Below are 17,656 nucleotides of genomic sequence, written 5' to 3' on the forward strand. Positions count from 1 at the left end.
CACATGCTTAGTAAGTAGCACAGCTGAGATTTGAACCCAGACAATTAGATCTTAGAATCTGTGCTCTTAACCACTGTGCTCTGCTGCTGGATGTATAGAAAGATTGCTTGTTAGGTCAGGTACTTGGAATAGGCTCTTGAAGAAGTTAATACAATATTTAAGGAGCTATACAAATCTATATAAAGGAAACAAGTGTTCTGGTTTTTCTGATTTTCTTACATTTGGGCTAGGTTATGGTCCTTATTATTCTGGTGAGGGAGTATGGATAGGGAAAACCCCAGACCAGGAGTTTAGAGATTGAGGTTATTTGTTTTAATTTTTTTTTTATTGTGGTAACATATAAATACCATAAAATGTTTCCATTTTAACCATTTTTAAGTGTACAATTCAGTGGTCTTAATTATATTTACAGTATTGTGTTATCATTATCACCATCCATTACCAAAACTTTTTTATCACCCCAAACAGAGACTCTGAACCCATTAAGCACTTACTCACTATTACCCCATTCCCTAGCCCCTGGTAACTTCTAATCTACATTCTGTCTCTATGAATTTGCTTATTCTAAATACTTCATATAAGTGGAATCATGCAATATTTGTCCTTCTTTGTGCCTGGCTTAAAAATTTTCATGTTTCATAATGTTTGAAGGCATAATGTTTTCAGGGTTCATCCATATCGTAGTATGTATCAGAATTTAATTCCTTTATTGCTGAATAATACTCCATTGTATGTATACTGCATCTTGTTTATCCAGCCATCTCTTGATGGACAGTTAGGTTGTTTCTACCTTTTGGCTGTTGCAAATAATACTGTATTGTGCACATTTGTTTACAACTATCTGTTTGAGTCCCTGGTTTTTAGATTAAGGTTTTTATCTTGCCTATGCTACTTAGTTAGTTCTTTGATCTTGGGTGAGTCATTTTACATGTGTAAGCTTTCCTCTGCCTTTTGTTTAAAATGGTAGGACCAAACCAGTGATCCCAGGTCCTTACATTCTTCTTTGGGAATCAGTCGCTGAGGACAAATTCTACCTCAGTTAAAATATACATGTCTGTGAAAATGAGCAGAAAATTATCTATGTGTTAATCAGGCCACCCTCCTGGCGTAATGTCCTGGTACATAGAAAAACAGTGTTTATGCTTACCATATGGTAGAGTATTTAAGAGCATGAGCCCTAGCCAGAACTCCGTGGACTTCATCCCTGGTTTTAACCTGCCACTGTTGGGAAAGTTGTTTAACACTAATTGTACCTCATTTTCCTCATCTACCTCACAAAGTTGTGAATAATAAGTGAATTAATAAGTGTAAAGAACTTAGAACAGTGCCAGGCATATAGAATGTACTCCATAAATGTTAGTAGTCAATAAGAAGGCTTATTAATTCACTTTGATCTCTCTTATTTATAGAGGTGAAAGAAAACTTTGAGATTAATCTCATCTAAACTAGATTTTTTCATATGAGAAATATGAAAAATTTCTCACAGGTTAAATGAACTTGTCCAAGATTACACACTGTTTTTATTAATCACCATGAATGCAAATCTAAATCTCTCTCACTCTAATTTGCTTTCCAATTTCCTTGTCAACTCTTTGAATATTCATAGTAAGTTTAATGCTTCGTTGTTCTTTTTCCAACTCGATGAGAAAAAATTATATCGGACAGTCCTTTATGGATACATCCTTTTTAAATTGCTTTCAGTGTAAACTGTAAACCTTTCAAATAAAAACTGGAATAGATATATTTTATAACTTAGAAGTGAAAGACCATTCCTGGAAGAAGTATATTTCTGTTAAGATGTGGTTTATAGAGTTATGAAACTAAACGGATTTTAATTTTAAAGGTGAAATTACACCATCTAGTGGAAGTAGACTCTAAAGATATGTTGGTTGGTGGTTTTGTTTTAAAGTAAAACATTTTGCAGCATCAGCATAGTTTCCTGAATGCTATGCAGATAGACTCTTTTTAAGTTTAAGTTATGTTTTAATGTGGGTTCTGAGATGACGTGGTTTTTATTAGATTCCTTAATACTTTTAGAGTTATATTAGAAAGCAGTATCTGGGAGTGGGTGTAGCTCAGTGGATGAATTCCTGCTTCCCATGTACAAAGTCCCAGGTTCAATCCCCAGTGCCTCCTGGAAAAAAAAAAAGGCAGTACCTCTAACTCTAATTGGGCCAGATTTTCCTGAATCATTATTTATTTAATTAGTTAGTTATTTTTTCTTTCTGGTTGCGCCATCATCCTTCTGATGCATCGCTTCACCATGTGGGGGCCTGCACCTCTCCGCACTGCGTAGGTCTGGGACTCCTCTTTTCCTTTTCTTTGCCAGGAGGTCCCAGGGATCAAACCCAGGTCCTCCATTTGGTAAACAGGAGCTCAATTGCTAGAGCCACAACCACTTCCCTAATCATTATTTATTGAGGATAAAAAATGGAAAGTAATAAATTCATGCTTTAGACTGTTTGAAGCACACACTGCTTTTTGGGGTGGCTGAGCTATTAGAGTAATAAGAATTCATAGGATAATGACAGGAATAGAAGAAAGTGAAGTTTGAAGATGTGCCACAACTACAACTTATTGCTCTGTGAGTGTTTTCACCTTGGCTCCCACTGAAAGAGACCTTCCTAACTACTATCAAATGTTAATAAGTCACCTAGAAATCAAGCTTTGCCAGCTAGCGTCTGTCTCTTTAAAATATTCTTTTGGAGCTCTCAGATAGTTAAATAATGCCTTGATTCCCTAATTACATTGAACCAGCATTTGATGAACTCTTATTTTTGGCGTGTTTAATTACTCCTAAATGGTATACAGTCAGAGAAAGAATCAAAACACCTGAAAATGCAACAGACTGTGCAAGTGAAGCAGTCTTTCCCTTTCTAAATATATATTTATGTGTATATATATAAAATCTTTAAAAGAAAAACTTAAAGCTATTTTTAAAAATCTATCATTCTTATGCAGTTAAGCCATTAAGAAGTACTATATCGTTTCTGACTAAATTTCTTTCTTTTTTTTGGGGGGGGGGGGAGGGCTTAATTTGAAATGACTTTGCTCTGAAATAATACACACACACACACACACACAAACACACCTAAAACATTTGCTACATTCTTCTAGTCTTAAGTTTTTTTTACTTTCCTCTTGTGAATTATCAATAATAAAACAGGTGACTCTTTTTTCTATGTTATCAGGGAAGTTGCAGCTAGAACACCCCCTAACAGCAGTACATAGAGCCAACAGATGATTTAGTAGGCTAAAATGATGTTGCCTGTGTATTTTACAAAATAGATTTATCAAATATGAACATAAGATATAAGTGGGATATAATGTGAGAAAATTTTTAGAATGTGCTAAAAATTGATAACTCCTCAAAGAAATCATTCTGGATGAACTAGAATCTCTTTTCTGATTTCTAATATTAGGAGGCCTTACATCGGGAACAGATGTTGGAACAGAAGTTAGCCACTCTTCAACGGCTACTAGCCATTACCCAAGAGGCTTCAGATACCAGTTGGCAGGTATTCTCGTTGCCTTTATATTCAAGAAGCATTTTGAACATCCCTTAGATCTTGAATAAACTAAAACTGAAATTTTGTAGTAAGCAAAGAAAAAATTATTTCTTAGTTAATGAACAAATGTTGAAAATTTAGCATTTTACAGTGAACGTTGGTCAGTGTTGATTTTTTTGTGGGGTTTTTTGGCCGTAGCAACTTTTTAAAAAATACATGTTACTTTTTAATTACTCTGGGGTTTTATTCATATTTAATTTTTCTTCAACAGGCTTTAATAGATGAAGATAGACTCTTATCACGGTTAGAAGTTATGGGAAACCAATTACAGGCATGCTCCAAAGTACGTATTAATCCCAGGTGTAAAAGACAAATGCATAGTCTTTTATTATGTAGCTTCATTTCTTTGACCATCATTTTGAGTAGATGCTAAACTTTTATATATTTTTATCATTCTTCTGAATCTTTTGTCATTGTGGGAAATTTCAGACATATAAGTAAATAGGAAAAAATTGTATCATCAACACCCATGTACAACTATCTTTTTACCATTGTAGTTTTTTTGTTGAAGAAACTAGGTCATTTGCCTTCTAGAATCTGAATTGTTATTTAAACATTCTTCTAGCTCCCCCCCACCCCATAAATTGATAGCTTGATCTAGAGATTTACTCTGACTTAAGTTCTTTTTTTTTTTAACCAAGACACTTCATAGATGGTTTTGTGTACCTTCATCAAAAGGCAGCAAAATGTTTAGATTTCTCTTTTTTGTGTGTGATACTAGCAATCATTGATGATTTTGCCTAGATCCATTATTACAGTAGGGTTGCAAAACTGGTGGTGTTATAATTCTGTCATTCTTTCATTTATTAGCTGCATTATTTCTATGAAGAGAAGTTTCTCCCTCAGTCATTTAGTTAACTGAGGTACATTTTCTACAGAAAAAAATCAAATGCTTTTTTCCCCATTATTTACTGGATTTCAAAATAATGAGTTGTTTCCTTTTCACTTACTAAAAATTACCTTCAAGTTTATTTTTCTCCCATCTTAGACTTAACAAATTTGAGGCGTTTCAGTCAGTGGCAGTTGCTTTTTTTTTACTGATACTCAATTTATCCTGTCTTTGACCCATAGACACCTCCTCAGGTTGGCTCCTGAGTCCTTTTTTGTGCTTCCCTCCTGAGTCCTTCTGATAAAGCACTGGCAAACATTGATAGTTTCTCGTCCTACCAGACATGATGTTTAAGACTCATTTTGGAAAATGGATGTGGCTCAACCAATTGGGCCCCCATCTACCATATAGAAAGTTCAGGGTTCGATGCCCAGGGCCTCATGGTAAGGGCAAGCTGGCCCATGTGGCAAACTGGCCCATGCGGAGTGCTGGCCCACGCAGGAACACCGCCCCGTGCAGGAGTGCTGCCTGCTTGGGAATGCTGCCCCATGCAGGAAAGCCACCCCACGCGGGAGTGCCTGCTGACGCAGAGATCTGGCATAGCAAGATGATGCAACAAGAGACACAGAAGAGAGAAAATAAGATGTAGCAGAAGAGGGACCGAGGTGGCACAAGGAAGTAATCGCCTCTCTCCCACTCCAGAAGGTCCCAGGATAGGTTCCGGGAGCTGCCTAATGAGAATACAAGCGGACATAGAAGAACACATAGGATATGGACACATAGAGCAGACAATGGGGGGTGGAGGGAATAAATAAATTAAAAAAAAAAAAAAAAAAGACTCATTTTATATACCTCTTGGCCTAGACCTGGAATCAACTTTTTCTTCAGTAATTCCTTTAGTCCTTCTAGTTTTAAAATGCTTGGTGTCATGAATATAAATATTGTAGCTTGCAGAAAAGATGACAAATAGAAAAGCAATTCTTTATGCATGTTTGAGAGAAGTTCTCATTTGCCTTTGATTTTTTTTTTCTATTGGAAGTGTGAGTTATTTTATTTGTGAAGGCATAATTTATAAATGCAACTTTGAAATACAGCTTCAGTAATTACAGGATCAAAATCAGTTATGTTTGGAGGTACCTTATATAGAATTTAAAGATCAACATAATGTGTTTTTTCAGATGGTAATTTTTAAAAAATTTGGCCGTAATTATAAATGTCTTTTAATCCTAGAATCAAACAGAAGATGGTTTACGGAAAGAGCTTATAGCATTACAAGAAGATAAACACAACTATGAAACGACAGCCAAAGAGTCCCTGAGGCGGGTTCTTCAGGAAAAAATTGAAGTGGTTAGAAAACTTTCAGAAGTTGAGGTATTTTCATTTTAAAAATATTAAATAGTAGTAAGATTTAAAAATTGTAGTCTAAAATTGCTAACATTCCGAGACACTTTAAACTTGGGTATTATTCTGTTTTCTGTCTGTAGCAAAGAGCAGGTGTGCTTCTTTCATTGACAGGATTTCTCAAGATAACCATGAAAATCCTGGTGCGTATGGTTTCTGGTCCGTGTTTGAAGCAACAAAAGCCTAGGAGTCTTAACTATTTGTATTGTGCTTAGGATTTAGCCATCAGACAGTGAATCATCATATGTCAGGGAGTTGATCACCTGTCAGCTGGTTTTGCATTTTCTTCTTGTCAAGGAAGGTCTTTGTAGGCTGAGAACCTACACCATGTGTTTTAACTTTACTCATCCCACAGAAAAGAAAACTATCTTAAATTTGGTGGTTCAAAGGGAAAATCATTTCTAACATCCTTTCTAGGTCTTTTAGGAACAACCAGTATGTGATTCTCATTGCTTTAAAAAACAACAGTAACAACAGAAAACTAATTCCTTTGAACCAATGAAAAATTACCACAGAAGTGATCTGTTACTGAATTTGGTTAAAATACCTGTTGTAAATGAAATAGTAAGCATACCTTTAGTACAGGGATTGTTTCTTTATTTTTTTTTTAAAAGATTTATTTATTTATTTAATTTCCCCCCCTCCCCTGGTTGTCTGTTCTTGGTGTCTATTTGCTGCGTCTTGTTTCTTTGTCTGCTTTTTTGTTTCTTTGTACGCTTCTGTTGTAGTCAGCGGCACTGGAAGTGTGGGTGGCGCCATTCCTGGGCAGGCTGCTCTTTCTTTTCACGCTGGGCGGCTCTCCTCACGGGCGCACTCCTTGCGCGTGGGGCTCCCCTACGCGGGGGACACCCCTGCGTGGCAGGGCACTCCTTGCGCGCATCAGCACTGTGCATGGCCAGCGCCACACGGGTCAAGGAGGCCTGGGGTTTGAACCGCGGACCTCCCATATGGTAGACGGACGCCCTAACCACTGGGCCAAAGTCCGTTTCCCAGGGATTGTTTCTTTAATAGCTCCATTCTATAGTGCTCGGTTAACTGTCACCTCATTAAAGGAAATTGCTAACTGTCTTGATGTTCTTATTAAATTAATTGCTGCATATTAGTAAATTAGCTTTTGAAAATTGGCAACCTTAAAATATTTTCTTTAAAAAAAAAAAAGATAAATTTATTTATTTATTTCTCCCCCCCTCTCCCCCCGGTTATCTGTTCTCTGTATCTATTTACTGCATCTTCTTTGTCCGCTTCTGTTGTCGGTGGCACGGAATCTGTGTTTCTTTTTCTGTTGTGTCATCTTGTTGTGTCAGCTCTCCGTGTGTGCGGTGCCATTCCTGGGCAGGCTGCACTTTTTTCGCCCTGAGCAGCTCTCCTTACGGGGCACACTCCTTGCGTGTGAGGCTCCCCTACGCAGGGGACACCCCTGCGTGGCACGGCACTCCTTGTGCGTGTCAGCACTGCACATGGGCCAGCTCCACACAGGTCAAGGAGGCCCGGGGTTTGAACCGCGGACCTCCCATATGGTAGACAGACGCCCTAATCACTGGGCCAAGTCCACCGCCCCTTAAAATATTTTCAAGGCTAAATGTCATACCCAGTTGACCTTTAAAAATTTAGCTATATTAAGTTAGCAAGCATCTTGTCTTTCCCCCTCCCACACATACCTTTTTTTCAAATTCTTAGTTGGATTTTCTATTTTAGTAGGTACCTGAAGTAAATTGAAATCCTTATGATACTTAGGTCAGCCTTATATAATGTCCAGGGCAGATGTTGATTTAAAACAGCCCATAGAATTACACTTTAAAAAAATCAAATTTAGAATCCACATTTACTCTAAATAAATCGCCTGTAAACTTTAATTACAGCGAAGTCTGAGTAATACTGAAGATGAATGTACCCATCTAAAAGAAATGAATGAACGGACTCAGGAAGAATTAAGAGAATTAGCCAATAAATACAATGGAGCAGTTAATGAGATTAAAGATTTATCTGATAAATTAAAGGTATGTATTTACACAACTGGAAAGTGTATTAATCTTACTGTTTCTGGCACCCTGGAAAGTGTAAAAGTTTAGATATTGCTGAAGAGTTGTTGATATAAAATCTTTTTAACCTCAAACTGCTCATCTTTAGGCCATCCAGAGTTACTCTCCTTTAGCTTCTTCCCTATAGCTTTGGACCACTTAGTATAAGGACAGTCCAGATCAGAGAATAATGTCATTTAAAATCTTCTAACTGAGTTATGAAGGTCCATCTTTATATAATTCAAACAATGAATTGCTTTCCTGGAAAATGTGTTCATTTGTTAAAGAAGAGCAGAACATACCACCCTCTCTGTGGTGGTTTAACCTATAATAGTTCTCAAGCTTGAGCTTGTAAAAAGAGGTCTTTTTGAAAAGTGCTCATAACTATTATCTCTTTAGCGAAACATAATTTTATTTAACAATTCAAAATGGAGTTACATGTTAGACAAATTTTAAGGGAAAATTTTATTTCCATCTTGAAAAATGTAGAGTTTTTCACTTTCACCTTTTAATTCTATAAATACTGAGCCTGCTTGCTTACTCCAAGTTTTTCTCTCTTAGCTGATATGGAAGCAAGAGCCCAAGGCAGATAGACCACTTTTGACACCCAGCCTTAGCCTTTTAATCGTTTTTGCCAGTTTAGAAAAAAACAGCTTTACATATTCTAGAGTATTGAATACCTTTCTTAAAAGTTTAAGTAGACAATGTTTAGACCTATCTTAGGTCCCTTAAAATAAGGGCAGGTCTTATTAGTAACTGAATTTTCTTTTTCTTATTCAACAGGTAGCAGAGGGAAAACAGGAGGAAATCCAGCAGAAGGGACAAGCTGAGAAAAAAGAATTACAACATAAGATAGATGAAATGGAAGAAAAAGAACAAGAACTCCAGGCAAAAATAGAAGCTTTGCAAGCTGATAATGATTTCACCAATGAAAGGCTAACAGCTTTACAAGGTAAGCTGACTAATCCAGAAATTGATTTTGCTTCGATTTTTTTTTTCTTTTTATTCTGTGAAATATCTTTTTCTTGGACTTTTATTTACAGTACGGTTAGAACATCTTCAAGAGAAAACTCTTAAAGAATGCAGCAGCTTAGGTAGGTATCATCCAAATTTCTTATTTATAGCTGAATTTTGTCATTTAACTTTTGCTCTTATTTATTATCAGAAATTGGGTATTTATTTTCCTTAAGAGAGATGCTTTGCTTATTAGGTATAAAATATCAACACTCTTTCAGGAAATTTCCTTAAAAAATATGCTTAATTGCCACCAGTGGGCACCATTATATAGTCCTTGAAATGCATAAACCCTGCATTTGAAGTGTTCTACTAAGAGATATTTAATTAAGAAAGGTACAGGAACTGCAAGATCCTTTATCTTTTGAAGTTCTTTGGAATTTGACTTAAAAAGTTGGAGCTTTTTCTCTGGGTGGAAAAAGTTGAACTCTACTTGTAAAAATAAATTTTAATTGTTCTGTATAGTCTCAATGTGAGTAGTAATAGAAAATGTCATGGTTACACTTGAGACCAGTTTTAAAGTACTATATTCTATGATCAGGCAATGATACACTGTCTTAATCCTAGGGATACAAGTTGATGACTTCTTACCTAAAATAAATGGGAGCACAGAAAAAGGTAGTGTAAAAAGCTTAAGTATTTCTCTTTAATTATATCCTTTTACTATTTAAGCAGGATAAGGGATGTCAGGGTTTAAGGTTTTAAGTGTTCAGAATGAAAAGCATGCCATTCACAGACCATTGAGTCGCATCTTAAAAATCAAGTTTCTTTTTATTTTGTAAAAGTTGGTGCTATGATCTTTGAGATAATCCTTTGTTATATGGAAATTATTATAAAATTCAACATTAGCATTGGCTTTTATTATAATATGGGTTTTTTCTTCCCCACTATTTAGTTCAAAGAACTATACCACTATGCCACCACAATTTGCTTCCATTAAGCTCTGCTTCCTGAGGATAATTGATCCCCATTTATAATGATTTTGCCCCTGCTCCAAGAGTTTAATAGCCCATTGCACTTTTGGACATGTCCTAGAAACTGCTTTCTTTAGCCATCTGTTTCATCAGTCAGACAGAACAAGTTCAGTCATTTCTGCCTTCAAAAAACCCTTTATTAGTTCTTGGTTCTCTGGGCCTTCTTTCTGGATAGCTTAGGTTATTTCCTATGAAAAACTATTAGCCACTATTGGTTTTCCTTCTACACATGGGATACTTTTTACTCAATGGCTTCTATATTCCTTCAGTTAGGAAGATTCCTGTTCATTATCCTCTCTTCCTCATCCATCCAACTTTAATTGAGCCTGTCTGTGGGCCACATCTGCACTAAAGGTTTTGAGTACAAAATGAATAAAACTGTTTTCGGTGTTTACAAGTTTTCCATACCTATCATTTCAATTTTTGTGCAGAAGTTAGTGGAAGATATCCCAGAACTTATTGAATATTTATTCTTTGTATCAGGGAATATTTTTTTAGTCCTTGGGCAGCAGCCAAACTCTGATAAATTTAGTAGGCAGGTTTTTGTTTGTTTGATTTTTGTTTTATTTTGTTTTTAATCAAGAACAGACAAAAAAGGCTCAGGTAATATATATGTGTGTGTTGCAAGCTCAAGATGTAATATTGCATATAGAAGAAATTTTAAAACTCTCAAGAAAAAAGTTTCATCAGTTACTGTTATTTGACTATTCTGTGTTTTGTAAAATGCATGGGCTTAAAATTCCAATTTTATTGAGTTTCAGTTTGAGAAATTTTAAAGGTGTAGTTTATATTCAATGTACCAAAATTATGAATTGTTCTTCATTAAGTTTATTTAACAATCGTATGTAGAATGACACAGTCCTTACTTCAAAAGGCTTATCTTCCTTAAGTAAATTTTTTTATTCATGTTTAGACTCTTTTTTTCTCTATTTTTTTAAATGTTACATTCAATTAATATAGGAGGTTCCCCCCCCCAGTAAATTTATATTTACTGTTATTTTGCTTGTCTTTCTTTTCTCTGGTGTGCAAACTTTTTATTCAGATCTGTCAGCCTCTTGACTTAAGCGTGTATTTATTAATAATGTTAGTTTCAACTGAAGCCAGCAACATTGTATTCCTTCAATTAGGAATCATTTCATGTACACAGAACCATCTTTATATTTTTTAGAGTTGTCAAATTAACTCTTAAAATTTTTGCTGATTCCATTTGATTCGGATGAGAATAATTGTAGACACGCCTTGATTTTAAAACTAAATAAGATAATTTAGATATTTTATGTTAACTCCTTGCTATAATTATCATTTCCTTGCTTGTGTGTTTGTTTTTTGGTGGTGGTAAATTGAATAGTGTGAAAGTGGCTAACAATATTTTTAACGAAACTGAGTAGTAAATTTCTGAATAAACAGAAAAACTTTATTACACCAGATTGAGTTACAGAGTGGATTTTGGAATAAAATGGGCCCATTTTAAATCTCTTATAATAATAAGTCAGTTGACAAGTATTCCAATATTCTCAAAGTACATAGCCATGATTTGCTGTAAGTTATAATTTTTGAAATAAAAGTACTTTTTAAATAGTAGAGAGCCAAGTTATAAGAGAATATTTTTTAAATGTCTAGAGAAATTAAAAATAATACTTATCCAGTAAACCCCATTTTTGAAATTACTTTAAATCTAAAATAGTTGCTGTAAACAGTTTTTGTAATGTAAATTTTTTAAAATTTTACCTAATGAGCATAATTTGATATATCTTAGAGAGTATATGATAGACTGTCCAGTAGAAATATGAGAGCCACATTCATAATTTTGAATTTTTCTGGTAGTCACATTAAACAATGTAAAAAGAAACAGGTAAAATTAATATATTTTAATTTAAACTACTGTATCTATTATAATTTCAGCATATCATCAATATTGAAAAATTATTAGTGAAACATTTCACATTCTTTTTTCCTAGTTTTTGAAATCCAAAGTATATTTATTTTATACTTATGGCACATTTCAGTTTGAACTAGCCACAATTTAAGGGCTCAATACCCACGTGTATAGCTAATACACGTGGCTATCATCTTAAATAGCACAAGTATTGAATTCATAGAAAACTCATAGCTATAAATAAAACCTGTTTTAAGTAGAGTGCACCTGTATTTTATGTTTCTACATGTCTTTTTCTTTATATTCCTACATCCCGTTTAGTATCATAGACACCTTCCCCTAGTAAAAATATGATTCCTTTTGGATTATCAGTGACACCTTTTGTAGTTTTAGCAAAGTGAATTCCCAAGGGCCTAAATTAATGTCAAAGAATATAAAAAGTGTTATGATCGAAATCCATTACATATACTATCTGAAGGATTTTTCTCATGTGTCTAGGAGATGCCTTTGTGGAAACCATGTGTCTTTTTATATTGGTCTTGGATTTTATCTAAGCCAGGGTAATATTTTAATATAGAGTTAAGATAGGAAAAAGTAGATAAATGAGTGACTTTTAGTTTGGTGCATGCTAGTGGGATGTCCTGTTTTATTAAATGTCACCAAAAGTCCTTTGATGTTGGCTTGAAATTTGATTTCAAATAGGTTTTATAGAGTTAGTTAAAATTTGGTTTAAAATGAGATCATGTTTAACAGTGATGTTAAATAGTTTGAATTCTGAAAATGTTATCATAGCATAGCTTAAAAAGCATATATGTAAAACAGGTTTTTATCTTGGTACTGAATATTCTAGTGAGGATTCTGTTTTGGTCTTCTTGACTCCAGTTAGCAAATACTGCTTGTTAGATTTTTTTACCTCAAATTTGTGCTGCTGTCAGCTTTTATTTTTATTTTATTTTATTTTATTTTATTTTATTTTATTTTATTTTCCCTTTTGGGAGCTATATTGTATTTGTATATAATATTCTGTTTGTAATGCATGGTCTCTCCAAAACATGTGTTTTTAGTAAACATTTTTTCCCCAGTGTTTTCCTAATGGTGGCTGGAAGCTCTGTACTTCTTTTAACTAGATAAAGATTAATGATGGATTTGAATCTAGAGGTAAAGAAGACAGAGAGGAAGGATGTCAAGAGAGGGTGAGGAGCAATCAGAGCAGTTGTGCCTCTTAATACAGAGTTGAATGGGAAATGGGATAAGTTGAGATGGAGAAAAAATGAAAAAAGACTTATGGTTAGTGGCGCTAACCCATGTGTCTCTGTGGCATGTTTTAGTGCTTTTGCATTCTAGACAGTCATCATGTTAGAATCTATTTTTAAGACTTGGGCATCCAAGTATTAAAAATACAAGTGTATTTTTGAAAATGACAGAAATATAATTGAAAGGCATTATCTACTTCCAGAAGTTAATTCTTCGAATCAAAGTAAATAAAGATTATTGTGAGAAAAGGTCTGAAACTTTTATTAAATTACAGTGTTAGATTTTTGTTCTCTCTGTTTTAAAAACTAACCAAGTTCTGTTTTATCTGATGAAACCATCTATCAAGTTCTTATTTTAAAATGTGCAGGCATTTATTTTGATCATTTTGGAGAAATAATACAATATTCTCATAGCACATGAAGTACAGATTAAATGACTTAAAGGAAGATTATTTGTGAAATGAATGTGTAAACATTTAAATATTGTGTTAGTTTCTTTAAAATTTTAAGGCATTACTTTATGGTGATCTTAAAGTATTTGCCTTTTACCTCTTAACTAAGATGAAGAGCTTTGAAGAGGCGCTGTGAGAAAACATGCACTTGAAAATTAATTCTGTAATAGCAAGTTTAAATTTTAAAATTATTTAATGGCATTTGCTAAGCTCTTATGGAGAAAGGTATATATTAAAAGTGGAGAAGCTTTTAAAAGGAATCTATTTACATGGTTTTCTTGAGCTCTTTGGATAAAAACTGCACCTTTAAAAGCTAACCATTGAGGGGATAAGTTAATGATTATATAACCAAAATTTTAGTCATTTAATTTTCTTTAACTCCAAAATATGTCTGCTTTTAATATTAAAATATATTTAACCTTTGCTAGTTTTAATCAGTTATCTATGTATGCAGTTCAGTTTTCCTACCTTTGCTGTTGGTTTATAAAGACAGCAACAAACTATATCCTTAAAGGTGTTTCTTTCTTTATTAGAGCACTTGCTTTCAAAGAGTGGCGGGGACTGCACTTTTATTCATCAATTCATAGAGTGCCAGAGTGAGTACAGAGTATTTTTCCCATTGATATTAATGAAGTCAGGTACTGAAATAGAAAAGTGAGAGGAAAATGAGTATCTTAATGTGTTTGTTATAGTAGAAGTATACAATGGGTCATCTTCAGGCAGCAGTGAACCAATCATTTTATACCATTTCTGTTTCTGAGAAAAATTTATTTCTGTTGCATTTGCCTTCACAGATGGAGCTGGGCAATTAAAATTGTCTACTTTTTAAATTAAAATCGTTACTGAGCTAGGAACAAAATAAAATGTCGAGCACCTAAATATTCTATGTGAATTCTTAATAAAGAGAAAGTAATAACGTTAACCTATTTAATTTATGTTCCAGTTCTTTCAGAGATTTGGTTTTTGAGGGTGTCATGGTTAGGCTAATGTGACTAATACAGAGGGTCTTAAATAAGTTTTATGAATTAAATGATTAAAGGAAGCAACAAAAACAATTATTTTGTTTGGACACTGAGTTCTGAAAATGACCCTGAAGTTAGCACATGCTTTCTAGAAAAGAAGTAGCAATAGATTGTTCTACAGTGTGACATCAACTACCTACCCTTGGGAAGTTGTATAAGGCTGTCTGTCTTTAGGAATTTTTTTTTTTTGAGGTATCAGAGATTGAACCCAAGACCTTGTACATAGGAAGCAGGCTCACAACCCCTGAGCCACATCCACTCCCCATGAGAGTTGGCCCCCTTTTTTGTTGTTTGTTTGCTTTTTAGGAGGTACTGGGGATTGAACCCAGGACTCCATATGTGGGAAGCAGTGCTCAACCTTGAGCTACATCTGCTCCCCAGGAATATTTTAAAGGTAGCAATAGGTTGATTTTTTGGGTACTTAGACCTCTACTGAACTCTGTACAAAAATATCCTGAATTCTTTATATTTGGAAATCATGTAGCTGCTTATTAAATCTGTAACAATCAAGAGGTTATGATATCTCCTGGTCTTACCAGTTATAGAAAAGGGTCACCGTGTATAGTGAAGGTTTGTAGATGATATCTATACTTATTCCTATCAGGCAACCACTTTCTTGGACATTTTTCTATTCCTCTTCTTTCTTTTTGGAATAAGTGGTTTTCCAAGCTTTTAATGCTTATAAACTCCTTTTGTGAGTGTGTACTTGTGTGTTTTCCTATCCCCCAAACCTCAATAGCACATCTAGCCCTTAGGTGTAGTAAAAATATTCATAACCCTCAACTTTCCGTTCTCTAACCTCATTCTATTTTCTGGTGACCCATATGCAAGTTATTAACTCCATGAAATTATACAATATATTTAGTTCATAGTAGTGCAGTCATATAGTATTTGTTCTTTTGTGTCTGGCTTCACTCAATGTAATGTTCATAATGTTCTTCAGGTTCATCCACATTGTCTTATGCTTTATTGACTTCATTTCTTACAGCTGCATAATATTCCACTGTGTATATAATATCACAATATGTTTATCCACTCATTAGTTGATGGACGCCAAGGTTGTTTCCAACTTTTAGCAACACTGTGAATAACACTACTATAAACCTTGGTGTGATATTTGTTCGTGTCACTGCTCTCAGTTCTTCTGGATATATACCCAGTAGTGGTATTGCCAAGTCACAGGACAAGTCTGTATTTAAACTTCCTTAGGAACTGCCAAACAGTCCTCCACAATGACTATACCATTCTACATTCCCACCAACAGTGAATAAGCATTCCTGTTTCTGGACATCCTCTCCTACACTTGTATTTTTCCAACCTTTTAATAGGGGCCATTCTAAAAGATGTGAAATGATACCTCATTGTACCTTTGACCTTCATTTTCCTAATCACTAGTGACGGTGAACATTTTTTCATGTGCTTTTTTGCCATTTGTATTTCTTCTTTGGACAGATGTCTATTCAAGTCTTTTGCCGATTTTTATTTTAATATATTTTTATTACAGAAGTTGTGAACTTACAGAACAATCATGCACATGTGTAGAATTGCTGTACAAAACTCCCTCACCAACACAGCACACTATTTGTTACAGATTATGAGATATCAGACTTGCCTATTTTTCAATCAAGTCGTTTATCTTTTTATTGTTGAGTTGTAGCATCTCTTTTTTATATATCATAGATATTAAACCCTTATCGGTTATGTGATTTCCAAATATTTTCTCCCATTGAGTAGGCTGCCTTTTCACTGTTTTGACAAAGTCTTTTGACATGTAAAAGCATTTAATATTGAGGAGTCCCATGTATCTATTTTTCTTTTGTACTTTTGCTTTGGGTATAAGATCCAAGAAACCACCACCTACCACAAGATCTTTTTTTTTTTTAAGATCAAACAAAATTTGCTTACTTGTAAAGACAGATCATTAATTGATATAAAAACAAGTTACAAAGCATATATGCTACAGTGTCATTTTGGTTAAACATTTGTATATGATACTTCAGTGCTGATGAAAAAATTTTGAAACTAGAGAAATGGTAGTTGTGCAACATTGTAAATGTACTAATTTGATGAATTGTTTAATTTAAAATGGTTGTTACATGAATTTCACCTCAATAAGTAAACTCATATATGAATATAAGGCTCTTGGAAAAGAAATGAAAGGAAGGATGTATGCACTAAGGTGTGAATGGCAGTATTCTCTGAGGGTTTTTTTTTTTCCTTTTTTCTTTTCTTTTAGTTATCTCTTTCCATGAAGTTACTGACATTCATACTTTAAAAAAATATAATTATTTTTATTTATTTCTACCCTGCCCCCCACCCCTCGTTGTTTGCGCTTGCTGTCTTCTATCTAGGAGGCACCGGGAACTGAACCCGGGGCCCCTCATGTGGAACAGAGGTACTCAGTCCCTTGAGCCACCTGAGCTCTCTGGTTAGTTGTGTCTCCCATTGTCTTTCCTCTTTGTTTCTCTCTGTTGCATTATCTTGTTACATTGTCTCACCATGCCTGCCCATTGCACCAGCTTGCCTTTTCCTGCAAGTCCTGGGAACTGAAACTGGGACCTTGCATGTGGTAGGCTAGAGCCCAGTTGCTTGCATCACATCTCCTTCCCCTCTTTGGGTATTTTTATTTTCCTTTTTTCTTATCTGTATTTTCTATCTTTAATGCACAACTATGCTGTTTTTTTGTTTTGTTTTGTTTTAGGTTTTTTAATACTTTATTTTGTACATTTAATAATTGAAAATATAAGCAGTAATTTAAAAAGAAAATACAATTGAATAAAAACGTACATTTCTCAAATAAATGTACTGAATACATAGAATTTTTAAAAATCATACAATATGTTACACAATATATTTAGTTCATAGTAACACGATCATATAGTATTTGTCCTTTTGTGTCTGGCTTGCTTTGCTCAGTACAATGTCCTCCAGGTTCATCCATATGAAGCATCATATGCTTTCCAACTTCGTTTCTTTTTTTTTAACTTTTTTTTAACCTTTAATAATAGAAAATAAAAACAATTTAAAAATAAAAAGAGGGAAGCGGTTGTGGCTCAACTGATAGAGTGTCCACCTACCATATAGGAGGTCCAGGATTTGATACCCAGGGCCTCCTGACCTGTGTGGTGAGCTGGCCCACACACAGTTTTGCTGAGTGCAAGGAGTGCCGTGCCACGCAAGGTGTCCCCTGTGTAGGGGTACCCCACGCACAAGGAGTGCGCCCTGCAAGGAGAGCTGCTCCACGTGAA

General features: G+C 34.6%; 1 protein-coding gene across 22 annotated transcripts in view; it reads left to right on the forward strand.

The window, feature by feature from the left end:
* SLMAP (sarcolemma associated protein) overlaps positions 1-17,656 on the forward strand; it is a 189,761-nt gene that overhangs the window by 103,929 nt on the left and 68,176 nt on the right. For 4 of the 22 annotated variants that reach the window (XM_071212115.1, XM_058288249.2, XM_058288258.2 and 1 more), the window contains exons 6-13: positions 3,423-3,518; positions 3,781-3,852; positions 5,629-5,769; positions 7,659-7,796; positions 8,601-8,769; positions 8,861-8,911; positions 9,399-9,449; positions 13,920-13,982. In XM_071212115.1, the coding sequence (XP_071068216.1) occupies positions 3,423-3,518; positions 3,781-3,852; positions 5,629-5,769; positions 7,659-7,796; positions 8,601-8,769; positions 8,861-8,911; positions 9,399-9,449; positions 13,920-13,982 (781 nt within the window). The remainder of the gene's footprint in view (positions 1-3,422; positions 3,519-3,780; positions 3,853-5,628; positions 5,770-7,658; positions 7,797-8,600; positions 8,770-8,860; positions 8,912-9,398; positions 9,450-13,919; positions 13,983-17,656) is intronic. The other 18 variants (XM_058288253.2, XM_058288252.2, XM_058288264.2 and 15 more) reach the window with 5 other exon arrangements.

This window comes from Dasypus novemcinctus, chromosome 26, assembly GCF_030445035.2.
Source record: "Dasypus novemcinctus isolate mDasNov1 chromosome 26, mDasNov1.1.hap2, whole genome shotgun sequence".
NCBI classification, from domain to species: domain Eukaryota; kingdom Metazoa; phylum Chordata; class Mammalia; order Cingulata; family Dasypodidae; genus Dasypus; species Dasypus novemcinctus.